Below are 23,835 nucleotides of genomic sequence, written 5' to 3'. Positions count from 1 at the left end.
GATAATATGAATTTGGTGCCCCCCGCCCCCCGCCCCCCCTGCCCCCCTCCCGAAACGCCCAGGGCAGATACCCCTGTTTGCCCCCACCCCCTAGTTCCGGGCCTGTTGCACATACATGAATCTGATGGCTTAGACGCACCAGTGAAATTTTTCTGGATAGCTTCTGGCTGCTTGCTGCTTTTGCTTATACAGCTAACTGCCACACTTCTGTAGACAGAAGCGGGATAAGGTACTACCACAGTCTATGTTAGACTGTGGTACTACTCATATGCGACTAAACTACACATGCGCATATGCTCGCTTGCAACCACTCAAATGAATCTAATATAAACAGTTGTGACGTGACGCTCATCGGAGGCAATTTGTTGTTATGAAGCATTGCATAGTCTTCCTAACACCTTTGACACATTTTGCTGTTGGCAGATGCTTGTATGAGCACTGTGTTTTGTTGTTGTATATGGTTCATTTCCTTTGAAACTTAAGGTTTTTTTTTTTTCCTCTCTCGTTCTTGTTTTATTGCTGCAGTATTATTCTGCAGTAGTGAGATACAGTAATATTCTTTGTTAGAGTACTAGTTCTTACCAGTTAGTTACAAAAATTTAACTGAAAACTAAAACAACGAAAAATTCCCGGAATTCTAAAAAAATTCCTGAGTTTTTCCCGCTTTTCTCCCAGATGAAAAAATTCCCGGGTTTTTCCTAGATCACCCGGTTGTCCCGGGTGGTATACACCCTGTACAAGCTAAACTGCAACCACTGTGCTGCACTGTAAGTGGGGCATGGCAACAAACAAGCTGCCTTAACTCATAAATGGCCACTAACAAACTGTGGCCGAGAAACGACTTGACCATCCTGTTGCTGAGCATGCCGCCAAACACGACGTTTATTTCAATGACTGCTTCACAGCCTGCACCATCTGGAACCTTCTCACCAACACCAGATTTTCTGAATTGTGCTGGTGGGAACTCTTGCTGCCATATATCCTACATCCCCCTTACCTTCGTGGTCTCAACTTTCTTTAAACACTGTCCTTACCCATTTAGCCCCTTCCCTGTTCCCATTCCAGCATTACACAATCCTCTACTCCACCAATGCAACCAGTCTGTTTACTTCTCTATCCCCCCTCCCCTCTCTGCCTAGCATCCGTTAACCTCTCGACTGTGCCTATCTGCCCTACCCTCTCTGAACGTTGTCCCTGCACACTCCCATTAGCAGCACTTTACTGTCCCCTACCCCTACCCTTCTATCCCTCCTCCTCCCCACCTCAGCCTCCTCCTTACCCCCACCTGGTTGCCTCTCCCATCATTCACCACTGCTCATGGTCTGGCTTCAGCTGCCAGAGACTATGGTCAGGTATGTGTGAATTGTGTTTTTTGTCTATTCTTGACAGAGGCCATGTCAGCCGAAAGCTCATTTTGTGACAGCCTTTTTGTTGTGTCTATCTGCAACTCAGCATCTCCAATATAAGGCAAGTAGAAAGATATGGAATAAACAGTAGTGCTTTGAACTGGTTCAAATCTCTATATGTAAAAGGTAATGGCCTGACTGACTGACTGACTGACCAACTCACTCATTCGCACATCATCACCCAAGCCCAAACTGCTAAGGATAGAAACTTGAAATTTGGAGAAGGCATGGATCTTACACTGAAATATTATTTATGAAGCAATTTTTCAAAATTCCATCCCTAAGGGGTTGAAATACAGGATGCTGGCTGCTTGCTGCTGTTGCTTGTATGGCTAACAGCCACACTTCTGTAACCAAAAGCGGAAGAAAGTATTACTCATATGCAACTCAACTGCTCAAATGAATCTAATGAAAAGTGGTATTTCACTTCTCGATTAGAAATGAGGAAATATCTGTTATGGAATGAAGTTGCTATGAAAATATCCCCACAAGAATGCAAACAGCATGATTAAGAAAAACCTAGGACTCCAGCTACCAGAATCACTTTTTAGTCAGGAGTACATTCAGAAAAGATCATGCTTATATGGCCTTAATTAGCATGAAAAGTTTAGAAGGAGTTGCAATTTGTGAACAATATAAAAATTCAATTAAATACGAACAAAAAAATAAAAAGAAAAGCCCTGCAGGCCATATAGGCTAAGTGAGCAAAGCAACGGGTGCTAAGCTAATCATATATAACAGATAGAAAGCTCATTGGAGGCAATTTGTTGTTATGAAGTATTGCATAGTCTTCCTTTAACAAATTTTTCTGTTGGCAGATGCTAGTATGAGCACTGTGTCTTGTTGTATATACCGCATTTCCTTTGCAACTTAGGTTTAATTTTCTTTTTTTTTTCTTCTCTCATTCATGTTTTATCGGTGCAGTGTTATTCTGCAACAGCGAGATACAATAACATCCTTTGTTAGAGTATTGATTCTTACCAGTCAAATTACAAAAATTTAACTGAAAACTAAAAATGTGAAAAATTCCCAGAATTTTAAAAAATTTCCCTGGTTTATCTCCTGGACAAAAAAAATCCCGAGTTTTTCCCAGATCTCCCTGTTGTCCCGGGTCGTATACACCCTGATTACTGAATCTAAATCTACGAAAATTTGTTTTTGTCTTCTCTGTTAGAAATTAAACACACACGTATCACTGTTTATGGAGATTCAACCCCTAATGGAGTGAAACAGGGATAGACTGATCCACTGAATCAATTATCATCCAGCCCAAACCACTTAAGTATAGAAACTTGAAATTCAGAGAGGGTGCGAATCTTACACTGTAGGCATCATTTAAGAATGGATTGTCCAAAATTCCACTTCTAATGGGATGAAATAGGGGATGCAAGGCTTTTTAAAAGTATTTCACTATTCAGGGAATTCTGAAGTTAGAATTACGAAAACTGGTATTTGGGTTCTCAGTCAGAAAATAAAAAAATATGTGTTTCAGCATTTTTGGAAATTCAGCCACTAAGGGGTAAAATAGTGGGTGAAAACTTTTTTTGAAAATAAAAAATTGCAATAGAACTACTAAAGGATTTTTAAGGCTACACTTATAACAACTGGTACTTGACTTCTCAGTTAGAAGTGCAAATATATGTGTTTCAGTGTTTCTGGAAGTTCAACCTCTAAGGGAGTGCAACAGACTATGAAAATGTCTAATAAAATATTTTGTTACATTAAAAAATATAAAGTTAAATTTATGAAAAGTGGTATTTCACTTCTCGATTAGAAATGAGGAAATATCTGTTATGGAATGAAGTTGCTATGAAAATATCCCCACAAGAATGCAAACAGCATGATTAAGAAAAACCTAGGACTCCAGCTACCAGAATCACTTTTTAGTCAGGAGTACATTCAGAAAAGATCATGCTTATATGGCCTTAATTAGCATGAAAAGTTTAGAAGGAGTTGCAATTTGTGAACAATATAAAAATTCAATTAAATACGAACAAAAAAATAAAAAGAAAAGCCCTGCAGGCCATATAGGCTAAGTGAGCAAAGCAACGGGTGCTAAGCTAATCATATATAACAGATAGAAAGCAAGTAGTAGTTGTAACATCAGGTACAGGAAACTATTTCTCAGAATGATAATTATTTCACAAAAAGTACCACAAGATTCCATTTTAGGCCTAATTCTGTTTTTATCTTATATAAATGATTTACCTCTAAATATAACACCCTATTCAATTTTATTTACAGATGACACACATGTAGTCACTGAAAGTGAGACACATAACAAATTTCCCAAAGTGTCATTGACATTATAAATAGTTTAAAACATTGGTTTGATGCAAACTGATCACAATAAAACATGACAGAGAACCAACTAACACAGATGAAAACCAAACAATCAAAATTATGTAACTTCCAAATTACCCATAAAAATCAGGAACTTAGGGAAGCAGATTCTGTCAAATTCCTGGGGATATTTCTAGAAAAAAAATGTCTCCTGGTCTTCTTGTATAAGCTACCTGGCAAACAAGCCAGTCTCACATTCACAACGACAATATTGCCCAATGCAAGTGACACGAACACTAGGAAAGTTGTTTACCAAAGCTATTTTGAATCTATTTTATGAGATGGAATTTTAAGATCTGGAGGAATGCAAGTACTGTAAATAGGCTATTACTGCTTCAAAAAACTATTTTTAGAAATATGTGTAATATTATGTCTACAGATACATGCCAACCTCTATTCATGGAGATAGGAATTTTAACTATTCCATGTATTTACATTTATTAATTGTTTGTCTTTATACATACCAATCCAGAATTATTTATAGGAATCCAATTTCAACGTACGTAGCACACAATAGGACATGGCTATGAAAATTTATAACAAATTAAAAGTCAAAAACTTTCACAATATACTACTAGGTTTACTGAAGATAAAATCTTATGCCATCCTAGTGCAAAAATGTTGTTATTCAGAATATGGATCCCCAACAGGGCATTTTTGATTATCCACAGCTGTATGAAATACTTCAAAATTTATTTCCTGACTGCAAAGTCCTATAAATCAGCTGTATTAGTGTAGATCTACTAACCAATAGTGACACATGAAAATTTGTGCTGGATGGGGACTCAAACCCAGATTTCCTGCTTATTGCGAGGAGTCGCCCTAACCACTGCAGCTATCCGTGCACGCTCACGAAGTGGTTAAGGCAACCACTCACAATATGTGGGAAATCTGGGTTTGAGACCCAGTCTGGCACAGATTTCCAGATTGACTATTGGACAGTAGATCTATCTAAGCCAATGTCAAGGAATTCATGGCCAGTAAATAAATTTTTAAGAATAATTATTCAGTGTTGGAATTTTTAAATGATGATAAAGATTTCTATGTAAAGTACTGTAATAAACTTGTGTTGATGTTTGTAAATTAAGATGAATTTTAGGTTTCTTTTAACACATTGTCTGTATCTCAGTTACATTATTGATATTGATGAGCCTCTTGAACATTAAATCAATAATTTATGTATGAACTTAATGAGATAATAAAATTCTGATTCTGGAGTAAAGGTAAACACCTCACCATATAGTTAAGTCTTTGAGTGGATGATAGGCACATATAAAAGACCAAAAACATTGCTAAGCTTTTGAATAATTTTCAGAACTAATTGTTAATGTAGAAAACACACACACACACAGAGAGAGAGAGAGAACCAGGAATGCAAGTGAAGGCCTGGTGTAGCAGAGGATGCCTAAGAGCCAGGAGGGAAAGGTACAGCAAGTGCATGGGATACAAATGTAAGTTTGCTGTGGCACAGGCAGAGTGAATATCATGAGGTACACAGCAAAATGACTGGGCGGTCTGGGAAGTGTAGATGTAATAGATGAAAAAGGAGACTGCAGAGAGTAAAGTGAGAGTGTAGAGTCATTGAAGTGAGGCATGCCCACAGAGGTGGAGTTTTTGTGAAACATGGGATAGCAGATATTGAAATCAAGATGACTGTGTGCAAGGATGCATTGTAAAAACAATTTACATCTTCACAATTTGTAGAAGTTGTGGCCTGGGGAGGGGTAGGTTCCTGAGTCCATGGTTTTGGTTGTGGGGTAGCCAATGAAGTCAAGCATATTGTGTGCAACAGTGTGTTCTACCACTGGGTAGTCAATTCTGATATTAACCACAGTTTTCATGTGGCCGTTCATTTGGATGGACATTTGGACAATGGTCATGCTCACATAAAAGATGTGCAAAATTTCTAACAGAGAGAGTATACAACATAACTGCTTTCATAGGTGACCCTTCTTTTGATAGAGTACGACAGGCATGTGATGGGAATGGAATAAGATGAGTTAGATGAGTGCATGAGGCAGGTTGCGGACATGTGTCTTCCACAAGGGTGCAACACATGTGGCATGAGTTTGCATGTATATGTGGACCACGACATTATGTGGGTTGGGTGGATGACAGAACAACTTTAATCATTTGAGTCCCCCTAAGAATGTGTTATTCAGAGCACCTATCTACATAGTTTAATTAGTACTATTAAACTATAATGGCTGGAATACACTGTTAAACAACACTATCCCTGTCCCTGTGTCTGGTCCTTGTGGCACATGAACATGGCTTTCTCAAAATTATTCATGCAGAGCTGCTTCTGAAGATCAGTACAGTTCATAAGTGGTGCACCACCTCAAGGAAAATGCAGAATGCATTTAAATATACCAAAGATATTGTAAAAATTTGGTGTATGAAGGTACTATGCCTGTATGGTAAAAAAATATGTGAAAGAGTAAGCAACCACTAAATAGGTGACATATTTAAGTCATCTGTGGTTGTTTGCCATAATTGGTTTTGAACAAAATATTTACCATTAGATGACTGTAGTGTGTTACTGAGATGAATTACTGATCATCTGTTACACATTTCTGAGTGTCATGTTGGCCATTAAATGTACTAGCTTTTTCCTAGATTTATTTATTTAATTTTTTCATATCCATCTGGCACAAAATATGATACAAAGTCAGTCGTTATTCCGATATCTGCTTTTAGCAGCTCAATTATGAAATGTTTAAGCCTAAAATACAGAGTGGGGCACCATTTGCACTTGGAACCTTGACAGCATGCTTTTACAATGGCATGATGATTTTCAAGGTGAACATCGTTAATGAAAATCACGTACCAAAGTGTGGGCAGGGCTCAATGTAAAGTAGACCCACCATACAGTCTCATGTTAGGATCTAACAATATTGGAAATTCCTGAATGGAGCAATACATAAAATAAGGAAAAAGCAACAACTCATCTACAGCAGATCAGTATGTGAAGCACAATAACACACTAACAGAAAACAGCATTTGAACTAGCTTTCTCCAGCAACCGCACACGCCATCACACACACACACACACACACACTACCTCAAAGACACCCAAATGTGCACTCCTCTGGCCACTAGTGCTCAAAAGCTAGTGTGAATGCTGTTTTCTGTTATTATGCTCTTCACATCAACTCACAGTAGGTACCGTATTTACTCGAATCTAAGCCGCACTTTTTTTCTGGTTTTTGTAATCCAAAAAACCGCCTGCGGCTTAGAATCGAGTGCAAAGTAAGTGGAAGTTCTGAAAAAATGTTGGTAGGTGCCGCCACAACTAACTTCTGCCATTGAATATATGTAGCGCTACACGGGCATGCTTTGCAGGCACAAAGATAAATACTGGCGCAAAAACCTCTGCATCAAGAAATAAATTTAAAAACAAGGTAGAAGATGAATTTTTTTCTCCGCACCGAGTTTCGACCACTGCATTTTCGTACATTATCCAACAAAGTAAATACAAATTCTGTATTGTTCATCTTCGAATGTAGCAACATTTCAATGTACTACGAAAATCCGACTGCGAGACTGTTTGGGATGTTTCCTGCAGTAGTAGGAAAAGGTAGAAAAGGAAAAGAAGTAGGTGAATATGGACTGGGGTAAGGAATGAAAGCGGAAGCCGCCTGGTAGAATTTTGCACAGAGCATAGCTTAATCATAGCTAACACTTGGTTTAAGAATCGTGAATGAAGGTTGGGTTGGGTTGGGTTGTTTGGCGGAAGAGACCAAACAGCGAGATTATCGGTCTCATTGGATCAGGGAAGGACGGGGAAGGAAGTCGGCCGTGCTCTTTCAAAGGAACCATCCAAACATTTGCCTGGAGTGATAGAGGGAAATCACGGAAAACCTAAATCAGGATGGCCGGACACGGGTTTGAACCGTAGTCCTCCCGAATGTGAGTCCAGTGTGCTAACCACTGCGCCACCTCGCTCAGTAAAGAAGGTTGTATATGTGGAAGAGACCTGGAGACACTGGAAGGTTTCAGATAGATTATATAATGATAAGACATAGATTTAGGAACCAGGTTTTAAATTGTAAGACGTATCCAGTGGCAGATGTGGACTCTGACCACAATTTATTGGTTATGAACTGCAGATTAAAGCTGAAAAAGCTTCTAAAATGTAGGAATTCAAGGAGATGAGACCTGGAAAAACTGAAAGAACCAGAAGTTGTAGAGAATTTGAGAGAAAGCATTAGGGAAGGATTGACAAGTACATTGGGAAGAAATATATTAGAAGAAGAATGGGTAGCTTTGAGAGATGAAATAGTGGAGGCAGCAGAGGATCAAGTAGTTAAAAAGATGACGGCTCAAAGAAATCCTTAGGTAACAGAAGATATGTTGAATTTAATGGATGAAAGGAGAAAATATAAAAATGCAGTAAATGAAGCAGGCAAAAAGGAATACAAACATCTCAAAAATGAGACTGACAGGAAGTGCAAAATGTTTGAGCAAGAATGGCTAGATGACAAATGTAAGGATGTAGAGGCATATATCACTACGGGTAAGATGAATACTGCCTACAGGAAACTTAAAGAGACTTTTGGAGAAAAGAAAACCACCTGTATGAATATCAAGAGCTCAGATGGAAAACCATTCCTAAGCAAAGAAGGAAAAGCAGGAAGGTGGAATGAGTATATAGAGGATCTATAAAAGGGCGATTTAATTGAAAGCAATATTATGGAAATGGAATAGGATGTAGATGAAGTTGAAATGGGAGATATGATAATGCATGAAGAATTTGACAAAGCACCAACAGACCTAAGCAAAAAAAAAGGCCCCGGGAGTAAACAACATTCCATTAGGACTATTGATAACCTTGGGAGAGTCATCCATGACAAAACTCTACCATCTGGTGAGCAAAATATACGAGACAGGGGAAGTACCCTCAGACTTCAAGAAGAATATAATAATTCCAATCCCAAAGAAAACAGGTGTCACCAGCTATGAAAATTACTGAACTATCAGTTTAATAAGACATGGCTGCAAAATACTAACACAAACTCTTTACAAACAAATGCAAAAACTACTAGAAGCTAACCTGGGGGAAGATCAGTCTTAGAAGATAGATTAAGGAATGGCAAACCTACATTTCTAGCATTTGTAGACCTGGAGAACGCTTTTGACAATGTTGACTGGAATACTCTCTTTCAAATTCTGATAATGACAGGGGTAAAATACTGGGAGCGAAAGGCTATTTACAATTTGCACAGAAGCCAGATAGCAGTTATAGGAGTTGAGGGGCATGAAAGGGAAGCAGTTGCTGAGAAGGGAGTGAGACAGGGTTGTAGCCTATCCCCAATGTTATTCAATCTGTATATTGAGCAAGCAGTAAAGGAAACAAAATAAAAATTTGGAGTAGGAATTAAAATCCAGAGAGAAGAAATAAAAACTTTGAGGTTTGCCAACGACACTGTAATTCTGTCAGAGATAACAAAGGATCTGGAGAGCAGTTGAACGGAATGTACAGTGTCTTGAAAGGAGGACATAAGATGAACATCAACAAAAGTAAAACAAGGATAATTGACTGTAGTCGAATTAAATCAGATGATGCTGAGAGAATTAGATTAGGAAATACACACTTAAAGTAGTACATGAATTTTGCTATTATGGGAGCAAAATAACTGATGATGGTTGAAGTAGAGAGCATATAAAATGTAGACTGGCTACGGCAAGGGAAGCGTTTCTGGAGAAAAGAAATTTGTTAACATCGAGCATAGATTTTAGTGTCAGGAAGTCTGTCTCTATATCTTTATTCTTCATGTCTATGCATTTTTATTTCTCAACAATATAGTCACCCTGGTGGCAAATACATTTCTCCTGATGAGAGACCGGTTTGTTGACACCTTCATTGCAGAATTTTTGACTTTGTTGTCAGAGGACTCAGTCTCACCTCTGGTTGCAACACTTCATCACTATCAAAGTGAAGTCATCAAAGGTGTTCTCTAAGTTTTGCAAATAGGTGAAAACTGGATGGCGCCACATTGGGTTGTAAGTGGCAGTGAAACTGAGGCGCTGGATTGTTGCAGATGTTGCAGTGCTCATGTGTGGTTTTGTATTGTTATGCTGAAAGGGGTGAGTGCTCCATCTGTGAATGAACTCTTTGAAATCAAAACTCAGTTACAGCATGCTATTTCTCTCGCACAACATATTTATGTTCAACAATGCCATGTTACATGCTACAATTTGGAGCCCTCTAGCAGCAGAAGGTTGCAACTTGGGTCAGTGATACGGGAAATTTGACTGAGTAATATACATGACATGTCATACATTAGCCAATGTTGAGAACAGAATAAAATATTCAGTGGCATTACTTTTAAGCAAGCCTCATAGAACAACAACTAAGAAAACTTACCCTTCTTCAATTGTGACATTGTTCATTATAATACAGTTTAACAGCTTTGTTTTTGTTTGAACAATACAATTTGAACCAATAATGCAATTTGTTAGTGTTGTTTTCTCCGCTATCTCCGTCGCATCTCCAACTATACACTCTGACCCAATATGATTTGATTTGATGGTGCTGGTAGGACTTAACATCTTTAAGTTTCCATTCAATGAATTCCAAACAGTATTTAGCTGAAAATATGGAAAATTACAATTAATGTTACATTATAGGTCAATCAGCTTAAAACTGAAGAATGTTTTAGGTGGAATGAACAGGACTGAAAGGATTGTGACATTCCATTTCAACACAAAAAAAGAAAACTTGAAAAAAATGAATACAAAATTATACCTTATGATTCAGGAAGCTATATCCTGCTAACGTATTGGCTCGCATGCCAAAGGTTTCTTTGGACATTACAACACCATAACACCTAATGGTGTCTGCGTGATATGGTGGCTGCATGTCTCCGCAATGATCTGTGAAAGTTGACATGCTGCGAATTTCATTCACTAACTGATCCTCTGCTGAGAACTGGTGGATATCTGGGAAGAGAAGAGATCTAGGAATGTAGAATATATTTTATATGTAGAAAACTTTGATAAATATGATTTATTTTCTCTTTTTCTTATCAAACTTGAATTAAAAAGAATAAATTATAATTAACCTGAACACAGAGGGCAACAATGATGAATTAACCAATGAATTCACATTTCTGAGTTTCACAGTCCAGTACACAGAACACATGACCACTTGCAGCAGGATATACATCACAACCATTGTGGAATAAAAAAAAGAGTGATACGAAAATTTATGAAAATATGGTTACTGTATTGATCTGGTTTAATTTTAATGGTGCTACATTTATAATCAATATGGTTTATACTATTATAATTTACAGTATAATCAATTTTACCAAAAGAGCCCAGTACAGCCACAGCTCTATTATTTGTATTACACGCAAGGTATACGGCAAATTCCACAAGTAAAAAGTGTTGAGCACATTGTGTTACTGGTTGTCAGTTTCAAGAGTAAAAATTGTTAAAATTTCCCACATTATGCCTTGCATATAATTTACCATCCTTAATTCCAAGTAATTTCTAGTCTTCTATGTTGACTAGTATTTTCCCTTTCTCATTCTGTCCTGTGATTTACGAAGATCTGAAGCTGACAATTCTGTGGTTCCTTTTGAATTCTCTCTGACTGCACCCCACATTTAGGTGTGAATACGGCTTTCATTACTTGTCTTTATTACAAGCTTTCATTACTTAACATCTAAGAACTTTTTTATATTGTGGCTTTAAGGGATTTTTACAGTCATAAAATTCAGAAACTTAATGTGAATGCTGAAAAGGCAAATTGTTCATTAATATTTCCCATGTACAAAAAATGACAAAATTTACATCCAATAAAATATATACAGAGAAATTATTATGCAGCATCATTTGTCATTCATTTCTCTCTGGAGAAATACTTCCAAGTAAGGTAACTACAGGACTGGAAAAATAAGCTCTGGCTTAGGAATGTTCAGAAAATACACTCTTTGTTTAAAGGGTCTGCAATCTTGATTCAAATCAGAACAAAAGGAGACTGTCTTGCAGAGTACCTCTAACTGGAGGGTTGAAATTGGTCTCACTGGAGGGTTGAAATTGGTCTCCGAAAAACATTTACATGAAAAGCTTCTCTACACTAAGGACATAAGTTCCTCCACATGAATACCGAAGTCGTTTATGTTCCACTGTAGTAATGGGACAATCTATTGAGGTTTTTCATTTCCTCTCCTTCTCATTCTGCTCTGGTTGGAGCTCTAGTCTTGCCAACAGAGAAAAAGTGGGATAGGGTGGTTCCTTCATCAGAACAGATTTGTAGACATAATCAGAGGTTACAAGACTGTAATGTATCTGAAACTGTCTATTTGGTTTCAATCACTTACATTTTAGACTTCTCTACAGATTTAATTTTCTTTTGCTCTGAGTGCAGCAATAGGGTGCTCTCTACTGCCTTGCGTGTGTGTTTGTGTTTGTGTGTGTGTGTGTGTGTGTGTGTGTGTGTGTGTGTGTGTGTGTTTTTTACCATGTTCAGACAATAAGTGTGAGTTGACTGTAGAAACAAAATGAGATGTCTTTCAGAGTTTGGCATTGTTTATCATAATATTCTATGCTTCTGTGACAACTTCTTGGAATTTATTTTGTATTCCTTTAGTACTCCGGTTTTTAAATCTCTGCAAACCACAGCAACATTATTACAATTCAATGTGTTGCATAATTTTGCAGTAATTTTGATATTTGTACATGTTCTTTACCTCTGAGAAATTTAGCTACCTGACTTGTAGTATAAGTTTTGCTGCAATACTGACAGGCCTACATGTCATGCCAGTTCTTATATGTAAAAGGGAATACTTTCAAGCACATTGATTTCCTGCCATAGTAGGAAACATTACACTACCTTTTTTAACATCCATTCCAATTAGTGAAACATTTGGATCGGGAGCAGTCTGCGATAACGGCTTTACTAGTTGCTTTTTCACAATATAAGGTATAACTTCACCCTTCAGTGTGCTGAATGACCTGAAATAAAGAGCTGTATTTGAAGTAATTCTCAATTCCCAAAAGAGCACAAACAATATAAGTTTTAAAAAATACAACAGATATAAGTAAAGAAATGACAAACCAAAATAAGGAATAATTCTATAGATCACATTACGTGGGTCATATTCTGTTCCACAGAGGGAAGAGTCTGGAATGTCAGAATAAATCAAAGATATACATTTTATTTACTTGCAAGTAGTAGAATCGGTTAATTTTATAAGATATTATAATATTACAGTTCCAATACTAATTACATTAAAATGTGATAATTTTATCAGTCTTGCAAAGCTATCCTTCAATGTAGTAGTATGAGCTGCTCTGCAGAAAGTTTTTAAGTCCAGTATACCACTCATTATTTAATATCCTCTTGCAAGATGCTGAATGCATGTGCACCCAATGTTCAATATCTTTTTGTAGTAATATTATACTCTTTATTCTTTGTAAACATTGTTTTTCACATTATCTGTAGCTGTATTCATGTGTATCGCGAATGTAATGGAACAATCCGCATAGCTCTTGTTAATTTTTGTCTGTTTTGTAAAACCCAAAAAGCACGTAGATATAAACTTACTTCTTCACAGAAAACAATGTTTTGTTTCTTTTCTTAAGTATCAAGAGATTCCTACAATCACTCTCAAAAGAATTAAATATGATCCTCTCCCATAAATATACCCTGTTTGGCCACCATAATCTCTACTTCAATGGCTGATTACTACTTTCTTTAATTTCATGTTTGAAAGGCAGAATGTGTGGTAACCGGTAATACTGAAGAACATTCCTGTCAATTCAAGGCAATAAATCAACTCAATGTGAAACTGATGCAACTTATGGGATGTGGATATAACTGTAGCCCATGATATCATATTTAAGAGAGAATGACAAAACCATGTGCATACACTACTTAAGATGTAAGAGGTGCATTCTCCACAGTGAATATCACCGTCCTAAAAAACAGGAGGATGAAAGATTAAAATTTATTGTCCCACCAACAATGATGTCATTAGAAACTGCACAAGCTCGTACTTTTGAAGAAACCATCCCAGCATTTACCTTAAATATTTTCCGGCAATCACATATTCAGTGTCTTATCATTGCATTAACTCAATTAGTACTGTGATAAAAAGAACAGGATAGTAGATATTGCAAAACAGAGGCTCCTTTGGAAATTTTTAACATAGTGACCTATTTCAACAGCAGGATTTCCGGAAAGTTTTGTTACATGACTGTTCATGTTTTCTCTTAAGGAAGTTCCAGTACAACAAGAAGGGCAGTTTCTCATCACACCAGCCATGACTGCAAAAATCTAGGTTTACCTTTGTAATCTATAAAGAAATGGAATAAATCAGGAGTAGAAGCAACATTCACCCCCCCCCCCTCCCCCCCACCACCCTTTCCCCCAACCCTTCATAAGAAAAGCAAGGCAGAAGAAGGCTGCAACCTCAGTAGAAGCCACACTTTTGAAGGCAGTGCAAGAGATAGAAAATTTAGAGTTTAATGCCCTACTGGCATCAAGGGCAAGGTACAACCTTAAAGCAGATAACTGGGGAAGAAATCAGCTCTAGCAATGTTGATGAAACCATTCTGTGATTTGCATGAAGTGATTTAGACAAAATTTGAATCAAGATATGCTGGGGAGAGATTAGAACCCCACTCCTGTTCAATAAGCATGCTGTGTACTAATCACTTAGTGCAGGCTGTTCCAACCGAGCTCCAGGGAGCCGGAGCGCTCCGGAGTGCTCACTGCGGCAGCTCGGAGCCTGCGTGGAGGGGGAAAGCGAACTCACTGCCCCCTGGCCGCATGCAGCCGTAATAATCCGTGCTCAATGACAGCTATGACTAGCCGCGGGAGCCCTGTACCTCTGTTGGAGGATACCTTTCTATTCATTGAGAGGCATGGTCGACCGCAGTGTTTTGTATGTCATAAAGTATTTAATTCTGCGAAGAGGTACAATATACAGAATTAAATACAGTCAGGTAGAAGGCGTTACACGCAGAGAACTGGTAGCCAGGCTTAAGAACGACATACCAGTAGACGTATGTTTAAAAACGGATTCGTAATACGGAGGGTATCAAAACATGCAACATAGTTCGTGTTCTGTAATGCACCAAGAGGCACTGTGTGCTGAAACAGTAGAGCTAGGTGGCGTAATGAAAGATGTCGTGAAGTGTGTGAATTTTGTGCGTCGTCAAAGGATTCCTGAAAGATGTGGAAGCGGAGTATGGGGATATATCTTACCACAGTACAGTTTGTTGGCTGAGTCGTGGAAAAGTTCTTGATGTTTTCTTTGCCATTAGTGAGGAAATACCCCTTTTCTAGAAATGAAAGGGGAAGAAATGCGTTGTCTGAAAGATATAAAACGGATATCAGACCTGGCGTTCCTAGCTGACATAACTATGCATCTGAATAATTTAAATCTGTCATTGCAGGGCAAAGGGCTGCTAATCGTTGACATGCACGACCAGATCAAAGTGTTCATGGAAAAGTTACGTTTATTTGAGAGGCAGATGAGTAATGGACATCTAACGTTCTTCAATCATCTTGCTTCTTTAAAACTACATGAAGGTACTACTTTCGGCGATTACCAAGCAAACTTAAAGCAGCTCATCACGTCGTTTGAAACATGATTCCGAGACCTCACTAGTTTGGAAATGGAACTTAAGGTGTTCAGCACTCCTTTTTCAGTTTCCACCGATGACTTTTCATCGTCACTTCAATTGGAGATTATTGATTTACAAAATTCAACTTTGTTGAACGAGAGGTACTACAACACGTTGTATTTGTCACGATGGTAGTGATCATTACAGAAAAAACATTTCCCAAACTTCACAACAATGCCGCTCAGATCATGTGCCTGTTCGGATCTACGTTTTGATGTGAGCAGCTTTTTTGAGCAATGAAAACAGTTATAAAGTAAGGAACGACCGCTTCTTCAGGATGCAACAATGAAGGCCATCCTCCACATTAACGCTGCGAACACTTTGACGCCTGATATTTCCGATCTTGCAATGAAAAGAAAATTTCAAACTACAGAGGCCCAATAAATTTAGTATGCAATTTCTTGTAAAACATTTGTTTCTTTTTTATTTCCTGAAGATCGTATTTCCTGGTGTAGCACATCACCACGTCTTAGCAGCTAAGAGTGTGAGGTTGTCGATCTTGTAAGACGCAGCTGGCACATCAAAACGCTTGCCTTGCCGCCTGCCTCAGCCAGCCATGCCACGTGCCGGCCCACTTGACTGGTCACAGCGAGCGACATGGCTCCCTGGAGCAGGGAGCGCTCCGCGGCTCACAACGGAGCCCACAAGCTGGAACAGCCTGACTTAGTGACTGTGAATTAGTTTTCATGGCCTACCATATATTACTGCTTAGCTAAATTCACTAGGCATTATACTTCTAATATTACAGTATGATGAAATAAAGACAAAACTGTGATAAATATTACAAAGGCAATGATTGTATTCTACAGCTACATCTATACTCTGCAAACCACTGTGAAGTTCATCACAGAAGGTATGTTCCATTTTACCAGTTATTAGACGTCCTTCCCATTCGATGCACGTATTGAGTGTAGGAAGAATGATAAGTACCTCTTTGTATGCTGAAATTAATTTGGTCTTTTTTTTTGAGATCCCCATCCGAGCGACAAATAGGGGGTGGTTGTATGAGGGCGGTTCAGAAAGTAACCTCCGATTGGTCACAGTGCGGGTTGTGGGGGGAGTAGCGACGCCATCTGTGCGTTCACGCACTCAACAGGTCAGTCGGCATCAAGCCGTGGTCGAGTGAACGTTGTACCTGCGCTAGTTTAGTTTTTGTGGCAGTTTGAAATGTGTGCTGCAATAGAAAACCCCGCCAAATGTGAAGTGCGTGCTGTCATAAGGTTTTTTACAGCCAAAGGATATTCTGCAGCAGCTATTCATCATGAGCTTTGTGCCGTGTATGGACCAAGAGTTATGAGTGAAGGAGTTGTCCGTGAATGGGTATGTTTATTTAAAAGTGGACGAGAAAACGTTCATGATGAAGAGAGGAGTGGTAGACCATCATTGGTGACTGACGAACTCGTTCAGACAGTTGATGCAAAAGTTCGTGAAAATCGACGTTTCTCAATGTCGGAGTTGTCTACTGCTTTTCCACAGATTTCTAAGACTCTCTTGTATGAGATAGTGACAGCAAGATTGGGTTACCGTAAGTTCTGTGCACGATGGGTGCCCAAAATTCTTACCGACCACCACAAAACTCAAAGAATGGCCTCTGCATTAGACTTTCTGTCACGTTATGAGGACGAAGGAGAACCATTGTTAAACAGAATCGTGACCGGTGATGAAACCTGGATTAAGTACAAGAACCCTGAGACAAAAGAACAACCAAAGATGTGGGCACATTCAAATTCGCCTACCAAACCAAAAAAAGCCTCGCAAGATTTTTCTGCCAGAAAACTGATGGCAACGGTGTTTTGGGATGCCAAAGGGGTGTTGTTGGTTGAATTCATGGAACGTGGTACGACCATTAATCAAGACGTGTACTGTGAAACAATAAAAAAGTTACGACGGGCTATACAGAACAAACGCCGTGGTATGCTGACTTCCGGTATCGTTTTTTTGCACGATAACGCCCGTCCTCACTCTGCTCGCAGAACAACGGCCCTTCTTGAGTACTTCAAGTGGGACATTATCAACCATCCACCTTACAGCCCAGACCTGGCGCCAAGTGATTATCACCTCTTCATGCATTTGAAGAAATGGCTCGGGTCACAGCGGTTTGATGACGACGAAGAGCTCAAAGATGCGGTCACAGGCTGGCTCCAGGCACAAGCGGGTGATTTTTATGCAGAAGGAATTTCAAAGCTTGTGAAGAGATACGATAAGTGCCTCAATCGCTATGGAGACTATGTAGAAAAATAGTGCAAAGATGTAGTTGTAAGATGTATATATTAAAATATTTTTATTTAACTTGGTGTATTTTTTTAAATCAACCGGAGGTTACTTTCTGAACGGCCCTCATACATTCTTAGTCACCATTTAAAACCATTTCTTGGAACTCTGTAAGCAGGCTTTGTCAGGACAGTTTATATCTATTTTCATGAGTGTGTCATTCAGTATCTCTATGACACTCTCCTACATGTCAAACAAACCACTGACCATTTGCGCTGCCCTTCTCTGTATGCATTCAATATCTCCAGTTAGTCCTATTTGGTGTGGGTCCCACACACTTGAGCAATATTCCAGAATGGGTCACAAAAGTTATTTGTAAGTGGTCTCCTTTATAGACTGTCTGGAAGTGCTCCATCATATTAGTTAGTTGATCAGTTTTGACAGCATCTGAAACTTAACCTACAGTGCCAGACTAGGCACCAATTATTTTTTTTTTCTTTTCCACTCACATCAACAATTATTTCTTTTCCTATGATTGTGTAAAATTTTGATACATCCACACCAGCTTCCCATTCTTGTTTCTTTCCATATGATTGTGTGAAATTTCAACACATCTCATACAAGTTTCCTTTTCTAGATCCTTTCCACATGGTTGTGTGAAATATTAACATACCCGACACAAGTTTCCTTTCCTTAACTGTCAGACTTCAATAATTATTAGGTTGCTCATTTCTGTTCTGGTCCTGACACAGACTCATTAACAAAAGTGAAAATTGGGAGTTAGCTGTTGTATAAGTCTAATGAACTGCACTGCATTTTATTAAGCTGCTATGAATACTGCATTGATAATGTTTCTGAGGAATAGGAATATACAGTGAGTTGCATAAAAAGGAAAATTCAATTGAGAGGACTATAAAACTACAAAGAAACAGAATGGCTGGCCAGTACTTACTTTTAGAAGGTGAAATTTCAGTGCTACCAATAAACACATTTGATAAATGCGTATGAGATTGTTAGTATGTTCCTCAAGGGGAAGGTCAGCAAGGAGCAGCAGGTCACTCAAGAGTCCAGGATAAGAGTGACCCCCTATTGTGAGAATGAGGTGAAACAAAGAACAAGTGACTGGAATGTAAAAGCTTTGAAACAATCTGTGAAGTGTGTTCAAGGGCTTGCACACAGGGCACAGGTCGTATCCAGGTTTTAGTTTCAGCCTGGAGCAGAGTTTTAACTTCTTGCTGATGATTAAAAAGTACTATATAGCACAAAATAAATTCACCATAGACAATTCATTTGTATGAAGAAAACAGGACATAAAAAAACCTTTTGTATCATGTATGGTTGTGGTTGTAATTAACTGCCATTTGTGAATTCACATGTCAAAAGTACCTTTATATTGTGAAGGGAAAGAAAATACGCAACGTATTATTTAAGCCTACAGCATTCGAGTATTTGCATTTATTAACCTTGCCATGTAGACGGTAATAAAGCTACCTAACAGTTATATTTCAACACTTATATGTTACATCATTAGTAGTTACTTAAGCTTCAAATAATTTAAAATTAATATTTTGTTTTATTGTTTCTGTCATAGTATGAAAACTTTACATAATTCAGCATCACATGGCATGCACAGAGCCACAAGCACTCTACTGAATATAACTTTTTTTCCTTCCAGACAACTTACTTTTCTGCCTTGAGAAAATCGCAAATCCACTTCTTCAGCACATAAATATGGGAATCAATTAAATGACTATACACTGAAAACCGGGGATGTTTTCTCAGCAGTGCACGAGGAAGAGTTACGCTGTCCTCAAAATCTGAAGCAGAAGCTAAGAAAAGCAATCGTGATGTCTTTGTTTCAATTCCAACTAAATCACGCTCTGAAAAAAGAGAGACAGAAGTTAAGTTAAAATATGTAGAACCTATTTTGTGTCAATGACTGTGCTTATGACAACATATTAAAAATGTCCTTGAAATTAATACAATACTCAAAAAACTTGGGTAGGACACAAATAACATAAGAAAAAGACATGAGTCACTTTGTAACAGAATAGTTGAAATGTAGATATGCACATACACACATAACCAAGAGCTTGAAAAAATGTAGATTGTCTTACAAACCCTCAATCATCTTCAGAGCACAAACATTATAATTAAATTTGGAATGCAGAGTGAATTATGACAAGTGACAAGTTGGTGATAAAAATCAGGACATATACTGAATCGACTGGACAGATGGGTTAGGAAAGAGACTAAACCCCAATAGCCCTTATCCTACAACCCATACCATCCAGTCAACCCCTTCCCCCAAGGGAGAGAGAGAGAGAGAGAGAGAGAGAGAGAGAGAGAGAGAGAGAGAGAGAGAGAGAGCATCTTTCTGTGAAATACACATGTAGAAGATACATAAAAGATTATAACAGGTATCCATGTGCTATAAGAATGGGGCCTAAATGTCAATGATCATCACTACATGTGGTGCAGCTAAAATTAATTTGCTACTGAAGTCTAAATAATCAAATAATATGTAGACAGAGTGGCTGCTGAACCATTCTTTTTAAAATTTTCTTTTGTATTTATTGAAACTTTTCAATTTTTTGTGTTACGTCACAAGGGAGCTCATCGAGAACCTTCGTACAAGTATGCAGAATCCCTACACTGGGAGAGAAAGCCTCCTTGGACAATACTTCTGTTTCTCACATTGCAACTGTGTAAATCACATTTCACCTGACACTGACTTGTTTCACTTATAAACAAGTGAATGTTCCAGTAGATGTGAGTGTGAGACCGCCAAGAACTTTTAAGGAGCCTCTGAAAATTGTGCAGTTATCTATACAAAATTATTACTGCCTACTTTCATAGGATGAATGTTTTTTTTGTATCAGCTCCATTGTCTTGAAAAATAATGCCTTACAAGACAACATTGTGTGAAAAATAGGTAAAATAGACCAGTGCTTTGGCTCTAAAGTCATCCAAATTAGCCAAACTTCTAAGTGCAAAACATTATGAAATGCTCTTCTTGATTAGTGTAATATGTTAACTTCATTTAACTTGTTATCTAAAGGACCCCACAAAATTTTAAACATTGATTCATTTAATATATGGTAATTAATGTCAATAATAGTGCTAACAGGCTATTTTCTCTGCCACACTGCATAATATGAACCTCTGCTGTCAATCAGTTGCTAACCTGTGCAATTATTATCTGGGCTACATCTTGTATGACTGAGTTTGTACCCTAGATTAGTATGCTTCTGTCATCAGTCAACACTACAGTTTTTGAACAGCCCACTGATGTAATAGGAAAGTCATTCAGTTTTATTAACAACAGAAGCAGACCCAAAGCTGCAAGATGTGTAGAAATCCACATTTTACTTATACACCTTTAGTGTACAGTTTCAAGCAAGGGGTGAAGAAGGTCGATATGGTCCTCATATATCTGTTAACACTTCCATCATGCAAGAGGAATGGCATTATTTTTTGTTTCCACAGTTGAATTTTATGCTCCATACAATAAAAGGCTTTGGCATGGTCAAAGAACACACCAAGAGTATAGATTTTCTTGTTTGGACAAATTCTGAATCTCAACTGAGAGGCACTGGCTAGTTGTGCTCTGATAAATGAGTAAGTATTGTATAGCATCTCATTTTCTCACAAATATTTGAAAAGACTGGAAGGAGTGAAATGAGTCTGTAATTAAAGGTCATATGAAAATGGCCACTTTACATTAAATCAGCTGATTGCATAAGATGTGTAGCCTTCTACTTACTGGTACTGCCAAATACAGAAACAATGATTTAACTCAACAACCTTATGTAGGCTGTGGAATCCAGCCAAGAGAGAGGCTAGAAGAAGCTATGTGACATGACAATCAGATGCAACACGGCAGAACATCCAACCAGAACAGCCTTCTGCAGGCAGTGAGGACATGAACCTTGAGGAGGACCATGAAGAATATTCTGAGATCATGACAGTCATCTCTTTCCCAAACACCTCATAAGGGGGAAGACACACAAACATTGAATTGCAACACAGTCCCTGTGAATCCTAAACTATATATCAGTGCACCAGAGCTAACAATCCCCAAAAATTGAGAAAAGCAGTTTTCACTTCTGACTCAAAGTACCATGGTGTAGGGTACTGCGGTGTAGGGTACTGCAGTGTAGTGTAGTGCTGTGTAGTGTAGATTTATAAATTGCAAAATCTGTGATGTAGCATTGGGATCTGTTCTGGATTCTATATGAGCACACAGTGTGAACCTGAGCCTAACTGAAAAAATGTGGGAGGTTGCTCACGAATACTTCACGAGTATTTTGATACAAGGGAACGCATCATCTCCAGTGACTCGTTACAGGTCAGTTGTATTTCACTTGATTTCTTATCCCATTTATCTTGATATCTGTAGTGCACTAAATATATCTGTGTAACAGTGCAACTGTCAATGGTATGGGCTGTGTGTCATGTTTGGGAAATGAATCTTTTCCATTCACTCACAATACTTGCTGTTGATAGCAGTAACACCAATTTTGGTCTTTGACCTTAATCTTGCATCCAGTACTGCTTGGTTTTGTCTCAGGTTAGGTTGTAGGCAGAATTTATTTATGTTGACAGTTATACTCAGCAGTATGGGTAAGCTTACTGATGAACTGCCTGTTATTTACCACATGTATGGGTTCACTAAAAGCAATCGAAGAATGTCAATATAAAGCTATGCTTAATTCCTCTCACAATGATGGGAATTACATCACAATACTTTCACATTACTCAGTGCTTTTGATGATTGCCTATTATAAGCTTTTTGCCTGCAGTGAAGGTCTCTGCACGGAAATAAAGGTAATTGGGCAACAAATCAAATAAACCATAATTACGTTATTACTCTATAATAAGCCACCACAGACCACTGGTCCAAATATCAAAATATCCTTTAACATTTTCAGAGTGGTTGCTTGGTTGGTATAAAGGGGGAGGGGGCGGGGGGGAGGGCCCAAACTGCTTGATCATTGGTCCCTTGTTCCTACAAGACAACTCCACAAGGGAAAGAATAAAACAAATGAGACTTATGGCCAGAGAACCAGGAGAAAAGAAAAACCAAAATAACGACAGAAGGGCAACAAACACTATAATGAAAAAAAATAGGACAAGAAAGCCGCAGAGAGACGCAAGAAAAAGGTAGAAAGGATTACAACATGGAATCAGATGACTGTCGCTGGCTGATCACAAGAATAAAAAGGATAAACCAGCTACTCTGCTACACATTAATACCTCCAACCTAAAAGCACTAGGGTAGATGCAGACTGACAAAAGAAATGCACTAAAACTTGGATAGAATGATAAAACTCCTCCTCACATACAAAACGTAAAACTAAATCAGTCATGAGACGTTGTCAGCTAAAATTAATGGTAATGAGTCTGGTAAATAAAGATTACATTGCAGGGCAGCCAAAGTAGAACAGCGCAACACAATGTGGGCCACTGTCAAATGCCCACCGCACAGACACCGAGGTGGGTCTTCATGGCCCAGGAGATAGCCATGGGTCACCCAAGCATGGCTTATGTGATGTCAGCAGAGAACCACAGAGTCCCTGCGAGAGGCCCACATGGAGGACTTCCACACATTTGTAGCCTCCTTTATGGCATGCAGTTTGTTGTGCATACCAAGGTTATGCCATTACGTCTGCCAAAGCTGAAAAACCTTGCGGCGTAAAACTGAACACAGGTCAGTTTCAGAGATGACGATCTCCAGAAGCAGTTTCCATGTAGCCTGCTTGGCCAGTCTGTCAGCAAGTCCCTTGCCTGAGATTCCGAAATGAGCTGGGGTCCAGACAAACACTGCCAAACGACTGGAGCGTTCCAGGGCATAGACAAACTACTGGATGGTTGCTACGAAAGGTTGGCGAGGGTAAGCTGCTCAAGGAGTCACTACAGACAATAAATGACTCGCCAGAGCATGAACGGATATGCACAAGATATGGCCACCAGCTCTGCAGTGAAAACACTGCAGCCATCTTTAAGGACTGCTGTTTGATGTGTACTCTGTGAGCATAGGCAAAGCCAATGTGACCATCAGCCATCGAGCCGTCAGTGTAAACTACTTCAGAGCCGAACCATAAATCAGACTCCCACAGTCAAGGCGGCATTGAACAAGGGCTCTGTAGAGTTGCAGCAGTGTAGAGCGATCTGCACCCCAGTTGGTGTTACTCAGGAAGCACATGGCATTGAGGTGCTGCCAGCA

At 38.7% G+C, this 23,835-nt stretch overlaps 1 protein-coding gene across 3 annotated transcripts in view; it reads right to left on the bottom strand.

Annotated features, from left to right (window-relative positions):
* The window catches only part of LOC126418466 (translation initiation factor eIF-2B subunit gamma), a 56,655-nt gene that overhangs the window by 9,968 nt on the left and 22,852 nt on the right, over positions 1-23,835 (bottom strand). For all 3 annotated transcript variants that reach the window (XM_050085236.1, XM_050085234.1, XM_050085235.1), the window contains exons 5-8: positions 19,291-19,486; positions 12,595-12,716; positions 10,501-10,694; positions 10,120-10,343 (exon numbers count right to left, since the gene is read on the bottom strand). In XM_050085236.1, coding sequence (XP_049941193.1) covers positions 10,120-10,343; positions 10,501-10,694; positions 12,595-12,716; positions 19,291-19,486 — 736 coding nt within the window. The remainder of the gene's footprint in view (positions 1-10,119; positions 10,344-10,500; positions 10,695-12,594; positions 12,717-19,290; positions 19,487-23,835) is intronic.

Source organism: Schistocerca serialis, chromosome 9 (assembly GCF_023864345.2).
Source record: "Schistocerca serialis cubense isolate TAMUIC-IGC-003099 chromosome 9, iqSchSeri2.2, whole genome shotgun sequence".
Classification (NCBI taxonomy): domain Eukaryota; kingdom Metazoa; phylum Arthropoda; class Insecta; order Orthoptera; family Acrididae; genus Schistocerca; species Schistocerca serialis.
This window is presented reverse-complemented; position numbering and strand designations above follow the sequence as displayed.